General features: G+C 48.0%; 1 protein-coding gene across 1 annotated transcript in view; it reads right to left on the bottom strand.

Moving 5' to 3' along the window:
- The window catches only part of LOC119972149 (regulator of G-protein signaling 22-like), an 810134-nt gene that overhangs the window by 406292 nt on the left and 384514 nt on the right, over positions 1-19328 (bottom strand). The window contains exons 13-14 of the mRNA XM_038808479.1: positions 9208-9333; positions 7400-7525 (exon numbers count right to left, since the gene is read on the bottom strand). Of these exons, the coding sequence (XP_038664407.1) occupies positions 7400-7525; positions 9208-9333 (252 nt within the window). The remainder of the gene's footprint in view (positions 1-7399; positions 7526-9207; positions 9334-19328) is intronic.

Raw genomic sequence — 19328 nt, forward strand, 5'->3', positions numbered from 1 at the left:
AGGGGGGGGGGGGGGGGGGGGGGGGGGGGGGGGGGGGGGGGGGATCGGGGGGGGGGGGGGGGGGAGGGGGGAGGGGGGGGGGAGGGGGAGGGGGGGGGGGGGGAGTCTCGCGGACAGAGCGGGGGTGGGGGAGGGGAGACTCGCCGACAGGCTGGGGGGGGGGGGGGGGGGGGGGGGGGGGGGGGGGACTCGCCGACAGAGCGGGGGGGGGGGGGACTCGCCGACAGAGCGGGGGGGGGGGGGGACTCGCCGACAGAGCGGGGGGGGGGGGGGGGGGACTCGCCGACAGAGCGGGGGGGGGGGAACTCGCCGACAGAGCGGGGGGGGAACTCGCCGACAGAGCGGGGGGGGGGGGGGAACTCGCCGACAGAGCGGGGGGGGACGACTCGCCGACAGAGCGGGGGGGGGGGGAACTCACCGACTGAGCGGGGGGGGAGGGAACTCGCCGACAGAGCGGGGGGGGGGAACTCGCCGACAGAGCGGGGGGGGGGGGGGTAACTCGCCGACAGAGCGGGGGGGGGGGGGGGGGACTCGCCGACAGAGCCGGGGGGGGGGGGGGAAGGACTCACCTTCAGAGGCGGGGGGGGAACTCGGCGACAGAGTCTGGGGGGAAACTCGCCGACAGAGCCGGGGGGGGGGGGGGGGGAGACTCGCCAACAGAACGGGGGGGGGGGGGGGGGGAGAGACTCGCCGACAGAGCGGGGGGGGGGGGGGACTCACCGACAGAGCCGGGGGGGAAACTCGCCGACAGACCCGGGGGGAGTCTTACCGACAGACCCTGGGAGAAACTCGCCGACACACCCTGGGGGAAACTCGCCGACAGAGTTGGAAGGAAACTCCTGGAAAAACCCACCACAAATGAAATGTTTCCGATGGACCGTGCCGTTTAACTTTTCAAGCCACTGCAGAAGGGAAACTGAACCTCAGGTTTCAACTAAGCCATTTCAGAAGAAACTCACGCAATGGGTCCACAACAATATCTCAGAGTCTGATTTGAAATCTCATCTGCAGCATCGGACAGGTTTGCAACATGAACGTAAAATACAGTGGCTTGAAAGTTTGACGCAGTCATTCCATTCCCCACTCAGGGCCTCAGAGAGGGAAAGGGAGCCTGGACAGTGCCTTGGTGGTAGGAAGTCATCATGTACTGACAGTTCCACTCAATTCTGGGCAAGGGGTACCTTTGGAGGCAGAATATTGACATGGGCAAGGCTAATGGAAAGAAATGTCAGTGATAATAATCCTGTTGCAGCTGAAATGAAAATGAAAATTGCTTATTGTCACGAGTAGGCTTCAATGAAGATACTGTGAAAAGCCCCTAGTCGCCACATTCCGGCACCTGTCCGGGGAGGCTGGTACAGGAATCGAACCGTGCTGCTGGCCTGCTTTAAAAGCCAGCGATTTAGCTGAGTGAGCTAAACCAGTCCCTGACACCATTCAGCTGTAACAACGTTGACATGCCTGAGTCTAGCGACTCACATTTTTCACAATTTCCACAGTGTCTGGATGGTTGGCTCCTCGGGGACAATGGTTAACCACTGAGATCATGGCCACAGAGTGTAGCTGAGACAAGGTATAATGAGGCTCATGCGCCAACTTGCTCTTTGGTGGAGTAGACCTTTGAAATACTGCAAATGAGATCTGGAGCCTGAACTGGTCTGGTGGACCCCTGCAATATGATCCACAGAGGGTGTCACTCATTGTAATCGCTTGATACGCTCTTCACAACCTGGTGCAGCAACGGGGGAGGAACTGCCTGAGGAGGAGATGAAAGTGTGGCACATTTCCACTGATGAGGAGGACACTGAGAGAGGAGGAAAAGGAGGTCCTCAAAGGAGAGGATACATAGAAACATACATATACAAAATAGAAGCAGGAGGTGGCCATTCAGCCCTTTGAGGCTCCTCCGCTATTTATTATGATCATGGCTGATATATCAAGTTCGATATCCTGATCCAGCCTTCCCCAGATATCCCTTTATCCCTATCGCCCAAAGAACGATATCCAATTCCTTCTTGAAATTCCACAAGGTTTTGGCCTCAACTACATTCTGGGTAGTCACCGCTCTCTGGGTGAAGACATTTCTCCTCACCTCAGTCCTAAAAGATTTATTGCTTATCCTCAAACTATGACCCCTAGTTCTGGACTCCCCCACCTTCGGGAACATTCTTTCTGAATCTACCCTGTCTAATCCTGTTAGAATTTTGTAAGTTTCTACGAGATCCAATCTTCTGAACTCCAATAAATATAATCCTAACCGACTTAGTCTCTCCTAATATGACAGGCCTGCTATCCCAGGAACCAGCCTGACAAATGTTTGTTGCACAACAGCCAGAGAAAGAATATTCTTCCTCAGATAAGCACACCAAAATTGCACACAAGACTCCAGGTATGGCCTTACCAATGCCTAATACAATTGCAGTGAAACATCTCTATTCCTATACTCAAATCCTCTCGCTACGAAAACTAACATACCATTTGCCTTCTTTACTGTTTGTTATACCTGCCCGCTTACTTTCTGCGACCGATGCACGAGGGAGCCAAGGTTTCGCTGAGTATCCACCTCTCTCAATTTATACCCATTGAAATAATAATTAGCCTTCCTATTTTTGCTACCGAAGTGGATAACCTCACATTTGTCTACATTATACTACATCTGCCATGCATTTGCACTCAGCCTGTCCAAATCGCACTGAGCATCTCTGCATCCTCCTCACAGCTCACCCTCCCACCCCCAACATTGTATCATCTGCAAATTTGGAGATAATGCATTAAGTTCCATCGCCCAAATGATTAACACATTATGTGAACAGTTGTGGTCCTCAGCCATTTCTTTGTTCCCCATTATGAATCTCCCCCTTTCTGACTGTAGGGATCCTAATTCATTTTTATCAATCTTTTTCTCTTTACATACTACATATAGAAACTTATAGTCATAGAACATTACAGCGCAGTACAGGCCCTTCGGCCCTCGATGTTGCGCCGTCCTGTGAAACCCCTCTAAAGTCCCTCTACACTATTCCCTTATCGTCCATATGCCTATCCAATGACCATTTGAATGCGTTTAGTGTTGACAAGTCCACTCCTGGTGCAGGCAGGGCATTCCACGCCCTTACTACTCTCTGAGTAAAGAACCTATCTTTGACATCTGTCCTATATCTATCTCCCCTTAATTTAAAGCTATGTTCCCTAGTGCTGGACATCACCATCCGAGGAAAAAGGTTCTCAATGTGCACCTTATCTAATCCTCTGATCATCTTGTATGCCTCAATTAAGTCACCTCTTAACCTTCTTCTCTCTAACGAAAACAGCCTCAAGTCCTTCAGCCTTTCCTCGTAAGATCTTCCCTCCATACCAGGCAACATCCTTGTAAATCTCCTCTGTACCCTTTCCAATGCTTCCACATCCTTCCTATAATGTGGCGACCAGAACTGCACGCAGTACTCCAAATGCGACCGCACCAGAGTTTGGTACAACTGCAGCATGACCTCATGGTTCCAAAACTCAATAACTCTACCAATAAAAGCTAATACACCGTACGCCTTCTTAACAACCCTCTCAACCTGGGTGGCAACTTTCAGGGATCTATGGACATGGACACAGATCTCTCTGCTCGTCCACACTACCAAGAATCTTACCATTAGCCCAGTACTCTGTCTTCCTGTTATTCCTTCCAAAATGAATCCCGTCACACTTTTCTACATTAAACTCCATTTGCCACCTGTCAGCCGAGCTCTGCAGCTTATCTATGTCCCTCTGTAACTTGTAACATCCTTCTGCACTATCCACAACTCCACCGACTTTAGTGTCATCTGCAAATTTACTCACCCATCCTTCTACGCCTTCCTCCAGGTCATTTATAAAAATGCCAAACAGCAGCAGCCCCAAAACAGATCTTTGTGGTGCACCACTAGTAACTGGACACCAGTCTGAACATTTCCCATCAACCACCACCCTTTGTCTTCTATCAACTAGCCAATTTCTGATCCAAACTGCAAAATCACCCTGAATCCCATGCCTCTGTATTTTCTGCAATAGCCTACCGTGGGGAACCTTATCAAACGCTTTACTGAAATCCATATACACCACATCAACTGCTTTACCCTCATCCACCTGTTTGGTCACCTTCTCGAAGAACTCAATGAGGTTTGTGAGGCACGACCTACCTGTCACAAAACCATGTTGACTATCTCTAATCAAATTATTCCTTTCCAGATGATTATACATCCTATCTCTTATAAACCTTTCCAAGGCTTTTCCCACGACAGAAGTAAGGCTCACTTCTGTTTGTATGTCAGTTTGTATGTTCCCCTCAAGTTTCTTTTCAAATTGTATTTTCCCTTTCTTAATCAATCCCTTGGTCCACCTTTGCTGAATTTTAAATTGTTCCCAATCCTCAGATTTATTGCTTTTTCTTGCTAATTTGTATGCCTCTTATTTGAATCTAATACCATCTCTAATTTCCTTTATAAGCCATGGTTTGGCCACCGTTTCCTTTCTACTCTTACATCAAATAGGAATAAATAACTTTTGGAGTTCACCTATTCGTTTCTTGAATGCCTGCCATTGCCTGTCCACTGTCCTTCCTTTCAGTAATGTTTCCCAGCCTGCCATAGCCAGCTCATGCCTCATACCACCGCAGTTCCCTTTATTGAGGTTCAGGACCCTGGTCTCAGAATCACCTAACTCACTATCCACCTTGATAAAGAGTTATAGCATAGTATGGTCATTCATCCCCATGGGTTCCTTCACAACTAGATTGCCAATTAATCCTTTCTCAATGCACAATACCCAGTCCTAAATGGCCTGTTCAATAGTTGGTTCCTCAACATACTGGTCCAGAAAACCACCCTGTACTCCAGAAATTCCTCCTCTATTGTACTGTGACCCAATCTGTATGCAGATTAAAGTCAACCATAATCACAGTTGTTCCTTTATCGCATGTATCTCTATTTCCCTGTCTAATGCTATTCTCAACATTACGAAGTACTTTGTGGAAGGCATCCTCATTTGCAACAAGAAACAGGCATGACTGGTGTGCAGGACACTCCCAGAGTCGCTTAGGTAGATGGCTCTGCGGTGTGCATCAGCTGATCCTCATCCCTATGGTTGGTGAAGGCTTTCCTTTTTGGGAGAGAGGAGAAGCGAGAGCAAGCTCAAGAAGCACTATCAGTGTTGGCACTCGTGGATCCCAGCAAGTGCCTGCACCATGGAGTGCATGTTTTGCAGCAGGGCAGGACAAAAGTCTTGGCTCATGCGGTCAGTGGCAGACACTATCCTAGCTGTTTTGGCATTGTTGCGTTGGAGTGTCAGCACTACCTTGTCAGACAGCAAGATCCATTCTGCCTTTCAGTGTAGCGGGCATCCCTTCCTGATGTTCCTGAGTTTATCTTTGGAGCTCCAGCAACTGAGGCATGACCAAGGTCAAAGATATAAGATCATAAGACATAGGAGCAGAATTAGGCCACTCGGCCAATCGTGTTTGCTCTGCCATTCCACCATGGCTGATATTTCGCTCATCCCCATTCTCCTGCCTTCTCCCCATAACCCCTGATCCCCTTATTAATCAAGAACCTATCTATCTCTCTCTTAAAGAAACAGTGATTTGGCCTCAGCAGCCTTCTGCGGCAAAGAGTTCTGCAGGTTCACCAGCCTCTGGCTGAAGAAATTCCTCCTAATCTCTGTTTTAAAGAATCGTCCCTTTAGTTCGAGATTCTGTCCTCTGCTTCTAGTTTTACCTACAAGTGAAAACATTCTCTCCACGTCCACTTTATCCAGGCCTCGCTGTATCGTGTAAGTTTCAAAAAGATCCCCCCTCATTCATCTAAACTCTAATGAGTATAGACAACAGTCCTCAACTGTTCCTCATACGACAAGCTCTTCATTCCAGGCATCATTCTTGTGAACCTCCTCTGAGCCCTTTCCAAGGCGAGCACATCCTTACTTAGATACAGGGCCCAAAACTGCTCACAATACTCTAAATGGGGTCTGACAGACCTTATATAGCCTCAGAAGTACATCCCTGGTCTTGTATTCTAGCCCTCTCGACTTGAATGCTAACATTGCATTTGCCTTCCTAACTGCTGATTGAACCTGCACAGTAAGAGAATTGTGAACAAGGACTCTCAGTCCCTTTGTGCTTCTGATTTCCTAAACATTTCCTATTTAAAAAAGTCTATACCTCCATTTCTTCTTCCAAAGTGCTTAACCTCACACTTTTCCACATGGTATTCCATTTGCCACTTCTTTGCCCACTCTCCTAGCTTGTCCAAGTCCTTCTGCACCCCACCTGCTTCCTCAATATTACCTGTCCCTCTACAGATCTTTGTATCATCTGCAAACATAGCAACAGTGCCTTCAGTTCCTTCTTCCAGATCATTAATATATATTGTAAAAAGTTGTGGCTCCAGCACAGACCATTGAGGCACACCACCAGCCGCCATCCTGAAAGAGACCCTTTGTCTCCAATCTCTGCCTTCTGCCATCAGCCATCAGCCATTCCTCTATCCATGGCAGGATCTTACCCTGAACACCATTAAAGAACAAAGAACAAAGAGAATTACAGCACAGGAACAGGCCTTTCGGCCCTCCCAGCCTGAGCCGATCCAGACCCTTTATCTAAACCTGTCCCCTATTTTGCAAGGTCTACTTCCCTCTGTTCCCTGCCCGTTCTTATATCTGTCAAGATGCATCTTAAATGATGCGATCGTGCCCGCCTCTACCACCTCCGCTGGCAAAGCGTTCCAGGCACCCACCACCCTCTGCGTAAAAAACTTTCCACGCACATCTCCCTTAAATTTTCCCCCTCTCACCTTGAAATCGTGACCCCTTGTAACTGACACCCACTCTTGGAAAAAGCTTGTTGCTATCCACCCTGTCCATACCTCTCATAATTTTGTAGACCTCAATCAGGTCTCCCCCAACCTCCGTCTTTCCAACGAAAACAATCCTAATCTACTCAAACTTTCTTCATAGCTAGCACCCTCCATATCAGGCAACATCCTGCTGAACCTCCTCTGCACCCTCTCTAAAGCATGTACGTCCTTCTGGTAATGTGGCGACCAGAACTGCACGCAGTATTCCAAATGTGGCCTAACCAAAGTCCGATACAACTGTAACATGACCTGCCGACTCTTGTACTCAATACCCCGTCCGATGAAGGCAAGCATGCTGTATGCCTTCTTGACCACTCTATCAACCTGCGTTGCCACCTTCAGGGTACAATGGACCTGAACTCCCATTGGCTCTTCTTATTTACCAGTCTCCTCTGTGGCACCTTGTCAAAGGCCAGCTGACTGGCACTCAGCAGATTCCTGACCTCCAGCCATCCTCAGAGTTCTAGCACCCTGGAGCATCCCTGCCTCTGCCTGCTTTGGATCTGAAAGTATGCTGTGCTCACCACATTGTGATCCCTGATGGAGCATGCAGATGAGTGCTGTGATGGGTCTTCATTATAGGGGTCAGTGAATTCTGCTTCGGGACAGCTCTCATGGCTGGAGTCAAGTACCTGGTTTCCCAGATGTGCCTGCGACAGAATGAGAGGTCATTAGTGTATGACAGATGCTTTTAGAAACAGGAGAAAACACTCAGAGCAATGTTGTCCAATGGATGGTGCAGTGCTAGATCCTCACCTTAGTTTATCGCTGCCAATCTCACCATCAGCACAGGAGTTGTCAGCATCCACCTAGGCCAGCTGGAGGGTTCTCTTCTCAAGGTCCATGAGAACTTTCAGCTTTCGCATCCATCTGCCTGACTGGATTTCTCCTTTTTGTTGTAAGCCATAAGACCATAAGACATAGGAGCAGAATTAGGCCACTTGGCCCATCGAGTCTGCTCCGCCATTCAATCATGGCTGATATTTTTCTCATCCCTATTCTCCTGCCTTCACCCCATAACCCCTGATCCCCTTAAAAAAGCCAACTTTTCCTGCATGAAAACAGATGGAAAGAGTGTACACAGAATGCGTGTGCCAGGGCAGGTGATAAGGATGTCTGGCATTTGTGGATGGTGACTGGGAGCAGCGAGGTGATGAAGACATGGCCCACAAGGGAGACGAAAATGAGTGCGGGAAAGTGGGTTTTGGTATCCCTGGAGCTGGCAGTTAGTAACATTCCTGTGGGTCCGTGCTGAGTGTGTGAGCTGAGAGTGATCAGACGAGTGACTTAACCTGGCAGAATGGAGATCATTCATCTTCTTTCTGTGTTAGATGGCTGGTTTCTTCTGCAAGGCATTAGGGCTGGCAACCGCTGCCACCACCTGCCATGCTGGATTGGTAATCTTGCTGGAAGGTGTTAATACAGAGCACTGGCATATCACTTCCCAACGGACTTCCATTGCATTTAGTAGACACTCCAGGGAAACCTCAGTGAATTTTGGGGCAGTATGTCTCCTAACTTTCACTGCCATGACTGTCCAGTGGCAAGCATGCCAGGTATGTGTAGAGGTGGCCTTTAAATGTGGCGCTCCAATCATTAAAGTGCTGAGCTGATAACAGGGTGGACAAATAACAAACAGTGGCAGTAGTGTGTGCCATCTACAAGGTGCACTGCATGAATTTACCAAATTCCAAACTCACAACCACTATTATCTATAAGGACAAGAGCAGCAGACACCTGCAAACACCACCACCTGGAAGTTCCCCTTCAAATCACTCACCAACATCCTGACTTGGAAATATATTGCTGTTCCTTCACTGTCCCTGGTTCAAAATCCTGGAATTCCCTCTCTGACAGAACTGTGGGTGTACCTACAACATGGACTGCAACAATCCAAGAAGGCAGCTCACTACCAACATCTGAAGGGATAATAAATGCTGGCATAACCAGCGATGCCCACATCCCATAAATGAATTAAAAAAACATTAGTTTGTCCCATCTGTTAGCCCATTATGCTACGGCAGTCACAATTTAATTTTGTTCTCAAACCGATTAAAGAATAAGAGGGGAAAACAGCAAATTACTGTGGATGCTGGAATCTGAAACCGAAGAGAAAATACTGGAAAATCTCAGCAGGTCTGGCAGCATCTGTAGGGAGAGAAAAGAGCTAATGTTTCGAGTCCAGATTTCAAAGCTTGACAAAGGATAACCTTGGCTCGAAATGTTAGCTCTTTTCTCTCTCTACAGATGCTGCCAGACCTGCTGAGATTTTACAGCATTTTCTCTTTGGTTGAAGAATAAGAGCACTAATACAAAGATAAATTTTGTTTACCAGATTTCCTGTTTCTTTGCAAAATTGTGAGAAGATGTACCCAGTTTTGCTTTCATGGTGCAGGGCATGTAGCATGTTCTCTGTTTTATAATCACATAAAGCATCGTGATAATTTGTAATCCGCATCTGTAGAAATATACATAGACAGCACACTTTAATTCAAATACAGGAAGCATAAAAACAGTTTCATTTTCAAAGTATATTAATGACACCTCGGATTACTGATCCTCTAGAACTCTTCATTCCACTGTGCTACTCAACTATTCAGCTAATGTGAAATATTGGATCAGAATTAATTTCCAAAGCTGTATCCATTATGTTCGTCTCCCACCAAAAAATCTGATTTCTACCTGAAGTTCTATACCTTAGCACCCAACTTTCTATGTCTATCTTTTAGATTACCAGACTCCTAAATTACCCTCTTATTGACTGACCTCATTAACACTACACCTCTGTGCACTTCATCCGATGCTTATGTAGTTACATTGTATACCGTGTGTTGCCCGATTATGTATTTTCTTTTATTTGCTTTTCTATATAGGAAGGATGTTCGAGGTAGGTTCTTTACTCAGAGAGTGGTTAGGGTGTGGAATCGAATACCTGCTGTGATAGTGGAGTCGGACACTTTAAGAACTTTCAAGCGGTTATTGGATAGGCACATGGAGCACACCACAATGACAGGGAGTGGGATAGCTTGATCTTGGTTTCGGACAAAGCTCGGCACAACATCGAGGGCCGAAGGGCCTGCACTGTGCTGTACTGTTCTAAGTTCTATGTTCTTTCCATGTATTAATGATCTGTTGAGCTGCTCGCAGAAAAATACTTTTCACTGTTCCTCGGTACACGTGACAATAAACAAATCCAATCAAATTAAACCCAATGGCATGCTGCAAATGTCATGCCTGATTCTAAGCAAAACCTTGAACTGCACATTTTTTTTGAGATCCTCCATTTCCATGAACACATTGCCCCAAACATCTGACTGCATCTCATCTGAAAATGTCAATACAGCTGGTTTGCCAGTTTCCTGAAGCAGACCGTTCTTGGTGCAGACCATTTAACCAGAGTGGGTGAGATCTTGCACAATCTCCAATCATTACCAATTAAAGCTCATGAATGGACAAGTTGAGACTGCATGCAGTATTTTCAGCAAAGGAACAATGTGGGCCCTTTCACAACTAAAAACAGAGGTATTATAACTATGTATCAGTATTTACAGCAGATGAGGTCAGTATGCCAAATATCCCAAGTAAACTAACAATGAATCAGGGACACGAAACTCAACAAGATTAACATAAGGAAAGTAATGAAGAAACAGCATTAAAAAGCAGTAATTCTCCAGGGCCAAATAATTTCAATTCATGAAAGTAATGGAGAATACTGTATAAAGAAACATAGAAAACAGGAACAGTACATTGAGCCTGCTCCCCCATTCATTATGAGTATGACTAATCATCCAACTCAATCGCCTGATCCCGGCATCCCCCATATCCTTTGATCCCTTTCTCCCCAAGTGCTATGTAGCCACCGAAGCTGGCCACTTCCCGACATAAAATGGAACATTGAGTTGCATGCAGGGAAAATTGGACAATGTCAGAGAGGCAAGCAGGCTGCAGAACCCATCTCTGGATTCTGTCTGTGAAGAAACCAGACAGCAGAGAAACTAACAAGCTGCGCATATTAATTGAGCATTTCCCGGTGATTCCCGAGCACAATGGACACAATTTAGAATAACAAAGGTCAAGCTAGACTCTTCGGCGCCAGCACGAGCCCCAGACAATAAGATACAAACAGCCCCAAGAACCGCCCAGTGATCGGGAAGCAGCCCCAAACAGGAATTCAAACCAATCGATTGGTATGAGGTTCAATCGATTGCAAGCAGGTACAGGGTCCGCCCAGATGGGCGCGAAGCCCCTGGGACCTATAAAAGTAAGGTCCCAAGACGGATTCAATCTCTTAGCCGGCCCTCCCAGCAGAACACCTTTGCAGCAGCTCTCCAGGAACTTGAACGTGAGAAGGAGAGGCCCGGCCAATTGCTACACCGACAAGTAAGTGTCATACGACGCCCACTACGAGAATAGACACTACTGACCCCTTTAGTCCACACCAACTGGAAGCCTGCGGATCCAGGACAAAGCAAGAGGCCATTGTTCCCTGATCCGGCAGTTCCCTTATTCCAGATAAGTATTGGCCTAGTAGTGGTAGGAACAGTTTAGTCTTAGTATTATATGCATGAGTAGCAAATAACTGTGTAATAATAAACGTGTCTTGTTTGAACTTACTAACTGGTGTATTGAGTCATTGATCTGAACTTGAACTTCGTGGCGGTATCATAAAGATACCTGCCGACTCTAGAGCAAAGGAATAAAACAGCCAATTGATTGTTAAGCACACTCACCCAGAACGAGCAACATTTGTGGTGACTCCGGTGGGACTCGACTAGAAGTGGCCCCCCCACTCCGAGAGAACCCAGCAATTTGAATCAGAAATCCAATTGGGAAAAGGAAAAACCACAACTGTTCAAGTAGTTCACATCAATCCTCATAATTCGGAAGTGTGTTTTTGCATGCGTAACTAACAGGGCTATAAGGTAAAACCGAGATATTTTGTTGCGACAAACTGTCGGGAGTTTATACTTCGGAAAATAGCGAAAGCCGTACCCGTAATTTATAACACCGCCTTAGCATCCCTTATTCTAAATTTAAGAGAGAGCATTAGGATGGCCATGCAGGCAATGGAACACCTCATGCACCCCCAAGTGTTTGTGGTCGCAGCGACCAGCAGAGTAGGTCAGTGTCCCGTTTGGGAGCAAGAGATCAGGAAGTACCTCAAAGGGAAAGAATGGCCCCTTTGGAGTGAATTCTGTTCGAATGAGGAAACAGGCCCCGGGAGTATAGGACATACTTGGTGGGAGGACCTGAGCGCAATTCACAAAAGGAATCTAGGAAAAGCACGTAAGCCGATGGCAATTGTGTCCTGCTTGGCACAATTGCGAGGCACAGAGGAGGTCGTCAGGACGCTCCGAGCAGAATTAGGGGAAAGGCATCACATGAGTAAAGAGAGAATCTAGAATTAAGAAAGAAGTTGGCAGATAACGATAGAGAGGTGGATGATGCCAAGAGGGCACACCAGTCTTGTCTAGCCCATCTGAGCAGCTCCCAAGTACAATATGAAAAAGCCTATCAGGATATGCAGCGTGCAGTCTTGATAAGACAGGAATCAGAAAAGCAGGTAGAGGCACTGAAGAAGCAGTGCAGCGACCTGAAGGCAGCTTTAAGAGCACTCCATGCTGCCACCACTGAGCAAAGGCAAACCACAGTGGACCATGCAAAGTGTAGGAAGCAGATTGCTGAGCTGCAATCTCTGCTTTCTGTGCAGAATGGCTTCCAAGATACTTTTGGAACGCAACGAGAGGTAGAGAATGCACCAGATTGGCAGGAGTTAAGCGAGAAAGCACAGCGATATGTTCAGGGAACATGTGCACAGGAGAGACAGCAGAAAAGGAAAGCGCCCCAACCCCCCATAGATCAGATAGCATCCGCACCAATGAACCCAGTCACCACCCAACGAAAAGCAACCGCAGACGGCGCACCAGAGATCACTTACACCACCCCCTTAACCGTGACTCAACTAAGGGACGCGTGTGAGAAAATCACCCCGTTCCTCCCCACTTCAGACCCCCACCAATTCTTTGCGAAAGTTAAACAGCAGGCGACCATGTACGGCCTTGATGAGCGAGAGCAGGTTAAGCTCTCAGTTTTGAGTTTAGACTCGTCAGTAGTAGCAGCCCTCCCCGACCCACAGAACGTTGGAGGAGGCACCCTAGAGGAAATGCATACAGCTATTTTGGATGCGATAGGGTATAACAGAGAAGACCCAATAGAATACAAGTGTAGGCAGAAAAAGACCGAGCACCCCACAGCATTTGCAGGAAGGCTGTGGATTCAATTCACTGCAGTTTTCGATGAATTAGACCGCGCACATTTGCCCAAGATAACATGGTTAAATGGACCCGCACTCTTATCTCCCACGCCACAGAGGCAGGACAGAAAGCCTGCTCTAATTACGACCCCTCAGAAGAGGCCCATAATGAAAAATGGGTCTTGAAAAGATTGTCCCGTGCTTGGGAGCAATCAATTCATGGTAAGACAGCATTTAAGAAGCCCGAGGAGGCGCAAACCGAGGTAGACATTCAAGCAGTAAGAGCGCACCAAAACCCCGCATGGGTAAATGAGGGAAAGAACAGCCCCCCACAGAAGTCACAGGAATGTTTTAACTGCGGACAGTTAGGGCATTTTGCTAGGGAATGCAATGCACCACAGACATCACAGAGAAGCCAACAGACAGGCACTCTGAACAGGAATAGAGCGAAGCCCATTCACAGTACAGGGACGCAGTCAGGACACACCAATGTGGACAGAACGGACTGACGGTGTTCAGGCTCCCCCACTTGGGTCTGTGACACCCTCTGGGACAGATCCGGACGACCGGTAGTCACAGCAAAAATTCGGGGACATCCCATAGAATTACTCTGGGACACAGGAGGGTCCCGCACGACCATTAATTCCTCCACTACACCACAGGCAGACACGTGGCCCACTACAGCCACAATAACACTCAGCGGCTTTACAAGACACTCACAGCAGGGACACATTACAGCCCCTGTATGCATCCAGCTAGGGAATATCTCCACCAGACACCCCGTTGTTTTAGTAGATCTGCCCCACACAGCAGAACACATACTCGGAATTGATTTCATGAATACACACAGCCACGTCGTTCGACTCAGTCAATCAGTGTGTCTGGCGAATGGCAAGGTCTGAAAGAGCCCCCGCAACGCTCACAGTGGGTGAGTACGAGCACAGGATTAGCGCAGTAGGAAAGTACTGCGCAGTAGCGCAAGTGACAGTTAAACCCGAAACACTTCGTGAGTGTTTCCCACCCTACCTGCTCCTCTAACCAACCCCCCCACCCCACGGTGGTTGGGAAGCGGGAGCAGGGGCCTGTCGTGAAGGTGAGTGAGTGCCTTTAAATTTGCTTAACTTTCAGTGGGAGTAGGGTTTGAGGTAATATCAGGTAAGCTCTTCCTTTCTTTTTCTTTTTCTTGTTTTTTTTTTAATCTAGAGGTGATGTCAGGGAAGGCAGTACAATGCTCCTCCTGCAGAATGTTTGAGGTGAGGGACGCCGTCAGTGTCCCTGCTGATTTCATCTGTGGGAAGTGCACCCAACTCCAGCTCCTCAAAAACCGTGTTAGGGACCTGGAGCTTGAGCTGGATGAACTTTGGATCATTCGGGAGGCAGAGGGGGTCATAGATAGGAGCTTCAGGGAAGTAGTTACACCAAAGACTGGAGATAGATGGGTAACTGTAAGAGGGACTGGGAAGAAGCAGTCAGTGCAGGGACCCCCTACGGCCGTTCCCCTGAGTAACAAGTATACCGTTTTGGATACTTGTGGGGGGGGGGGGGGACTTACCAGGGGTAAGCCATGGGGTACGGGCCTCTGGCACGGAGTCTGTCCCTGTTGCTCAGAAGGGAAGGGGGCAAAGGAGTAGAACATTAGTAATTGGGGACTCAATAGTCAGGGGCACAGATAGGAGATTTTGTGGGAGCGAGAGAGACTCACGTTTGGTATGTTGCCTCCCAGGTGCAAGGGTACGTGATGTCTCGGATCGTGTTTTCCGGGTCCTCAAGGGGGAGGGGGAGCAGCCCCAAGTCGTAGTCCACATTGGCACTAACGACATAGGTAGGAAAGGGGACAAGGATGTCAGGCAGACCTTTAGGGAGCTAGGATGGAAGCTCAGAGTGAGAACAAACAGAGTTGTTATCTCTGGGTTGTTGCCCGTGCCACGTGATAGTGAGATGAGGAATAGGGACAGAGAGCAATTAAACACGTGGCTACAGGGATGGTACAGGCGGGAGGGATTCAGATTTCTGGATAACTGGGGCTCTTTCTGGGGAAGGTGGGACCTCTATAGACAGGATGGTCTACATCTGAACCTGAAGGGCACCAATATCCTGGGGGGGAGATTTGTTAGTGCTCTTTGGGGGGGTTTAAACTAATTCAGCAGGGGCATGGGAACCTGGATTGTAGTTTTGGGGTACGGGAGATTGAGAGTATAGAGGTCAGGAGCACAGATTTGACTTCGCAGGAGGGTGCCAGTGTTCAGGTAGGTGGTTTGAAGTTTGTCTACTTCAATGCCAGGAGTATACGAAATAAGGTAGGGGAACTGGCAGCATGGGTTGGTACCTGGGACTTCGACGTTGTGGCCATTTCAGAGACATGGGTAGAGCAGGGACAGGAATGGTTGTTGCAGGTTCCGGGGTTTAGGTGTTTTAGTAAGCTCAGAGAAGGGGGCAAAAGAGGGGGAGGTGTGGCGCTGCTAGTCAAGGACAGTATTACGGTGGCGGAAAGGATGCTAGATGGGGACTCTTCTTCTGAGGTAGTATGGGCTGAGGTTAGAAACAGGAAAGGAGAGGTCACCCTGTTGGGAGTTTTCTATAGGCCACCTAATAGTTCTAGGGATGTAGAGGAAAGGATGGCGAAGGTGATTCTGGAAAAGAGCGAAAGTAACAGGGTAGTTGTTATGGGAGACTTTAACTTTCCAAATATTGACTGGAAAGATATAGTTCGAGTACATTAGATGGGTCGTTCTTTGTACAATGTGTGCAGGAGGGTTTCCTGACACAATATGTTGACAGGCCAACAAGAGGCGAGGCCACATTGGATTTGGTTTTGGGTAATGAACCAGGCCAGGTGTTAGATCTGGAGGTAGGTGAGCACTTTGGAAACAGTGACCACAATTCGGTGACCTTTACGTTAGTGATGGAAAGGGATAAGTATACCCCGCAGGGCAAGAGTTATAGCTGGGGGAAGGGCAATTATGATGCCATTAGACATGACTTAGGATGTGTTGGTTGGAGAAGTAGGCTGCAAGGGTTGGGCACACTGGATATGTGGAGCTTGTTCAAGGAACAGCTATCGCATGTTCTTGATAAGTACGTACCAGTCAGGCAGGGAGGAAGGGGTCGAGCGAGGGAACCGTGGTTTACCAAAGAAGTGGAATCTCTTGTTAAGAGGAAGAAGGAGGCCTATGTGAAGATGAGGCATGAAGTTTCAGTTGGGGCGCTTGATAGTTACAAGGAAGCGAGGAAGGATCTAAAGAGAGAGCTGAGACGAGCAAGGAGGGGACATGAGAAGTCTTTGGCAGGTAGGATCAAGGAAAACCCAAAAGCTTTCTATAGGTATGTCAGGAATAAAGAATGACTAGGATAAGAGTAGGGCCAGTCAAGGACAGTGGTGGGAAGTTGTGTGTGGAGGCTGAGGAGATAAGCGAGATACTAAATGAATACTTTTCGTCAGTATTCACTCAAGAAAAAGATAATATTTTGGAGGAGAATACTGAGACCCAGGCTATTAGAATAGATGGCATTGAGGTGCGTAGGGAAGAAGTGTTGGCAATTCTGGACAAGGTGAAAATAGATAAGTCCCCGGGGCCGGGTGGGATTTATCCTAGGATTCTCTGGGAAGCCAGGGAAGAGATTGCTGAGCCTTTGGCTTTGATTTTTAGGTCATCATTGGCTACAGGAATAGTGCCAGAGGACTGGAGGATAGCAAATGTGGTCCCTTTGTTCAAAAAGTGGAGTAGAGATAACCCCGGTAACTATAGGCCGGTGAGCCTAACGTCTGTGGTGGGTAAGGTCTTGGAGAGGATTATAAAAGATACGATTTATAATCATCTAGATAGAACATAGAACATAGAACAGTACAGCACAGAACAGGCCCTTCGGCCCTCGATGTTGTGCCGAGCAATGATCACCCCACTTAAACCCACATACCCCTAACCCAACAATCCCCCCCATTAACCTTTACACTACGGGCAATTTAGCATGGCCAATCCACCTAACCCGCACATCTTTGGACTGTGGGAGGAAACCGGAGCACCCGGAGGAAACCCACGCACACACGGGGAGGACGTGCAGACTCCACACAGACAGTGACCCAGCCGGGAATCGAACCTGGGACCCTGGAGCTGTGAAGCATTGATGCTAACCACCATGCTCCCGTGAGGCCCCAAGATAGGAATAATATGATTAGGGATAGTCAGCATGGTTTTGTGAAGGGTAGGTCATGCCTCACAAACCTTATCGAGTTCTTTGAGAAGGTGACTGAACAGGTAGACGAGGGTAGAGCAGTTGATGTGGTGTATATGGATTTCAGTAAAGCTTTTGATAAGGTTCCCCACGGTCGGCTATTGCAGAAAATACGGAGGCTGGGGATTGAGGGTGAATTAGAGATGTGGATCAGAAATTGGCTAGTTGAAAGAAGACAGAGAGTGGTAGTTGATGGGAAATGTTCAGAATGGAGTTCAGTTACGAGTGGCGTACCACAAGGATCTGTTCTGGGGCCGTTGCTGTTTGCCATTTTTATAAATGACCTAGAGGATGGGTGAGTAAATTTGCAGACGACACTAAAGTCGGTGGAGTTGTAGACAGTGCGGAAGGATGTTGCAGGTTACAGAGGGACATAGATAAGCTGCAGAGCTGGGCTGAGAGGTGGCAAATGGAGTTTAATGTGGAGAAGTGTGAGGTGATTCACTTTGGAAAGAATAACAGGAATGCGGAATATTTGGCTAATGGTAAAATTCTTGGTAGTGTGGATGAGCAGAGGGATCTTGGTGTCCATGTACATAGATCCCTGAAAGTTGCCACCCAGGTTGATAGGGTTGTGAAGGAGGCCTATGGTGTGTTGGCCTTTATTGGTAGAGGGATTGAGTTCCGGAGCCATGAGGTCATGTTGCAGTTGTACAAAACTCTAGTACGGCCGCATTTGGAGTATTGCGTACAGTTCTGGTCGCCTCATTATAGGAAGGACGTGGAAGCTTTGGAACGGGTGCAGAGGAGATTTACCAGGATGTTGCCTGGTATGGAGGGAAAATCTTATGAGGAAAGGCTGATGGACTTGAGGTTGTTTTCGTTAGAGAGAAGAAGGTTAAGAGGTGACCTAATAGAGGCATACAAAATGATCAGAGGGTTAGATAGGGTGGACAGCGAGAGCCTTCTCCCGCGGATGGAGGTGGCTATCACGAGGGGACATAGCCTTAAATTGAGGGGTAATAGATATAGGACAGAGGTCAGAGGTGGGTTTTTTACGCAAAGAGTGGTGAGGCCGTGGAATGCCCTACCTGCAACAGTAGTGAACTCGCCAACATTGAGGGCATTTAAAAGTTTATTGGATAAGCATATGGATGATAAGGGCATAGTGTAGGTTAGATGGCCTTTAGTTTTTTTCCATGTCGGTGCAACATCGAGGGCCGAAGGGCCTGTACTGCGCTGTATCGTTCTATGTTCTATGTTCTATTGCTTTGATCCGACCACACTCTCCACAGACAAACAGGTTAGGGCAGTTTTAAAGAGCAACAGAGCAGCATTTGCCAGTCACAGGCACGACTGCGGCAGAATGACTGGATCCGTTCAAATACAGGACCTGACCCCAGATCACAATGACAATACAGATTTCCCCAGTAAGCAGAGGGAGAAATTGCGACAGTAATAGAACAGTACAGCACAGAACAGGCCCTTCGGCCCTCGATGTTGTGCCGAGCAATGATCACCCTACTCAAACCCACGTATCCACCCTATACCCATAACCCAACAACCCCCCCCCCCCCCCCCCCCGCAATCTTACTTTTTAGGACACTACGGGCAATTTAGCATGGCCAATCCACCTAACCCGCACATCTTTGGACTGTGGGAGGAAACCGGAGCACCCGGAGGAAACCCACGCACACACAGGGAGGACGTGCAGACTCCGCACAAGACAGTGACCCAGCCAGGAACCGAACCTGGGACCCTGGAGCTGTGAAGCATTTATGCTAACCACCATGCTACCGTGCTGCCCAATAGAGAGCTTATTAGAGCAGGGAGTACTTAGATCAGTAGCCTCAACTAATAATGCACCGATTTGGCCAGTGAGGAAGCACGACGGATCATGGCGTCTGACCATTGATTATCGTGAACTCAATAAAGTCACCCCCGCAATAGCAACAAGTCCCGAGACCATACTCAAGCAGGGACTCAATTCACGATTCTTAACGGTTTTGGACATTAGCAACGGCTTCTGG

Source organism: Scyliorhinus canicula, chromosome 10, assembly GCF_902713615.1.
Source record: "Scyliorhinus canicula chromosome 10, sScyCan1.1, whole genome shotgun sequence".
Classification (NCBI taxonomy): domain Eukaryota; kingdom Metazoa; phylum Chordata; class Chondrichthyes; order Carcharhiniformes; family Scyliorhinidae; genus Scyliorhinus; species Scyliorhinus canicula.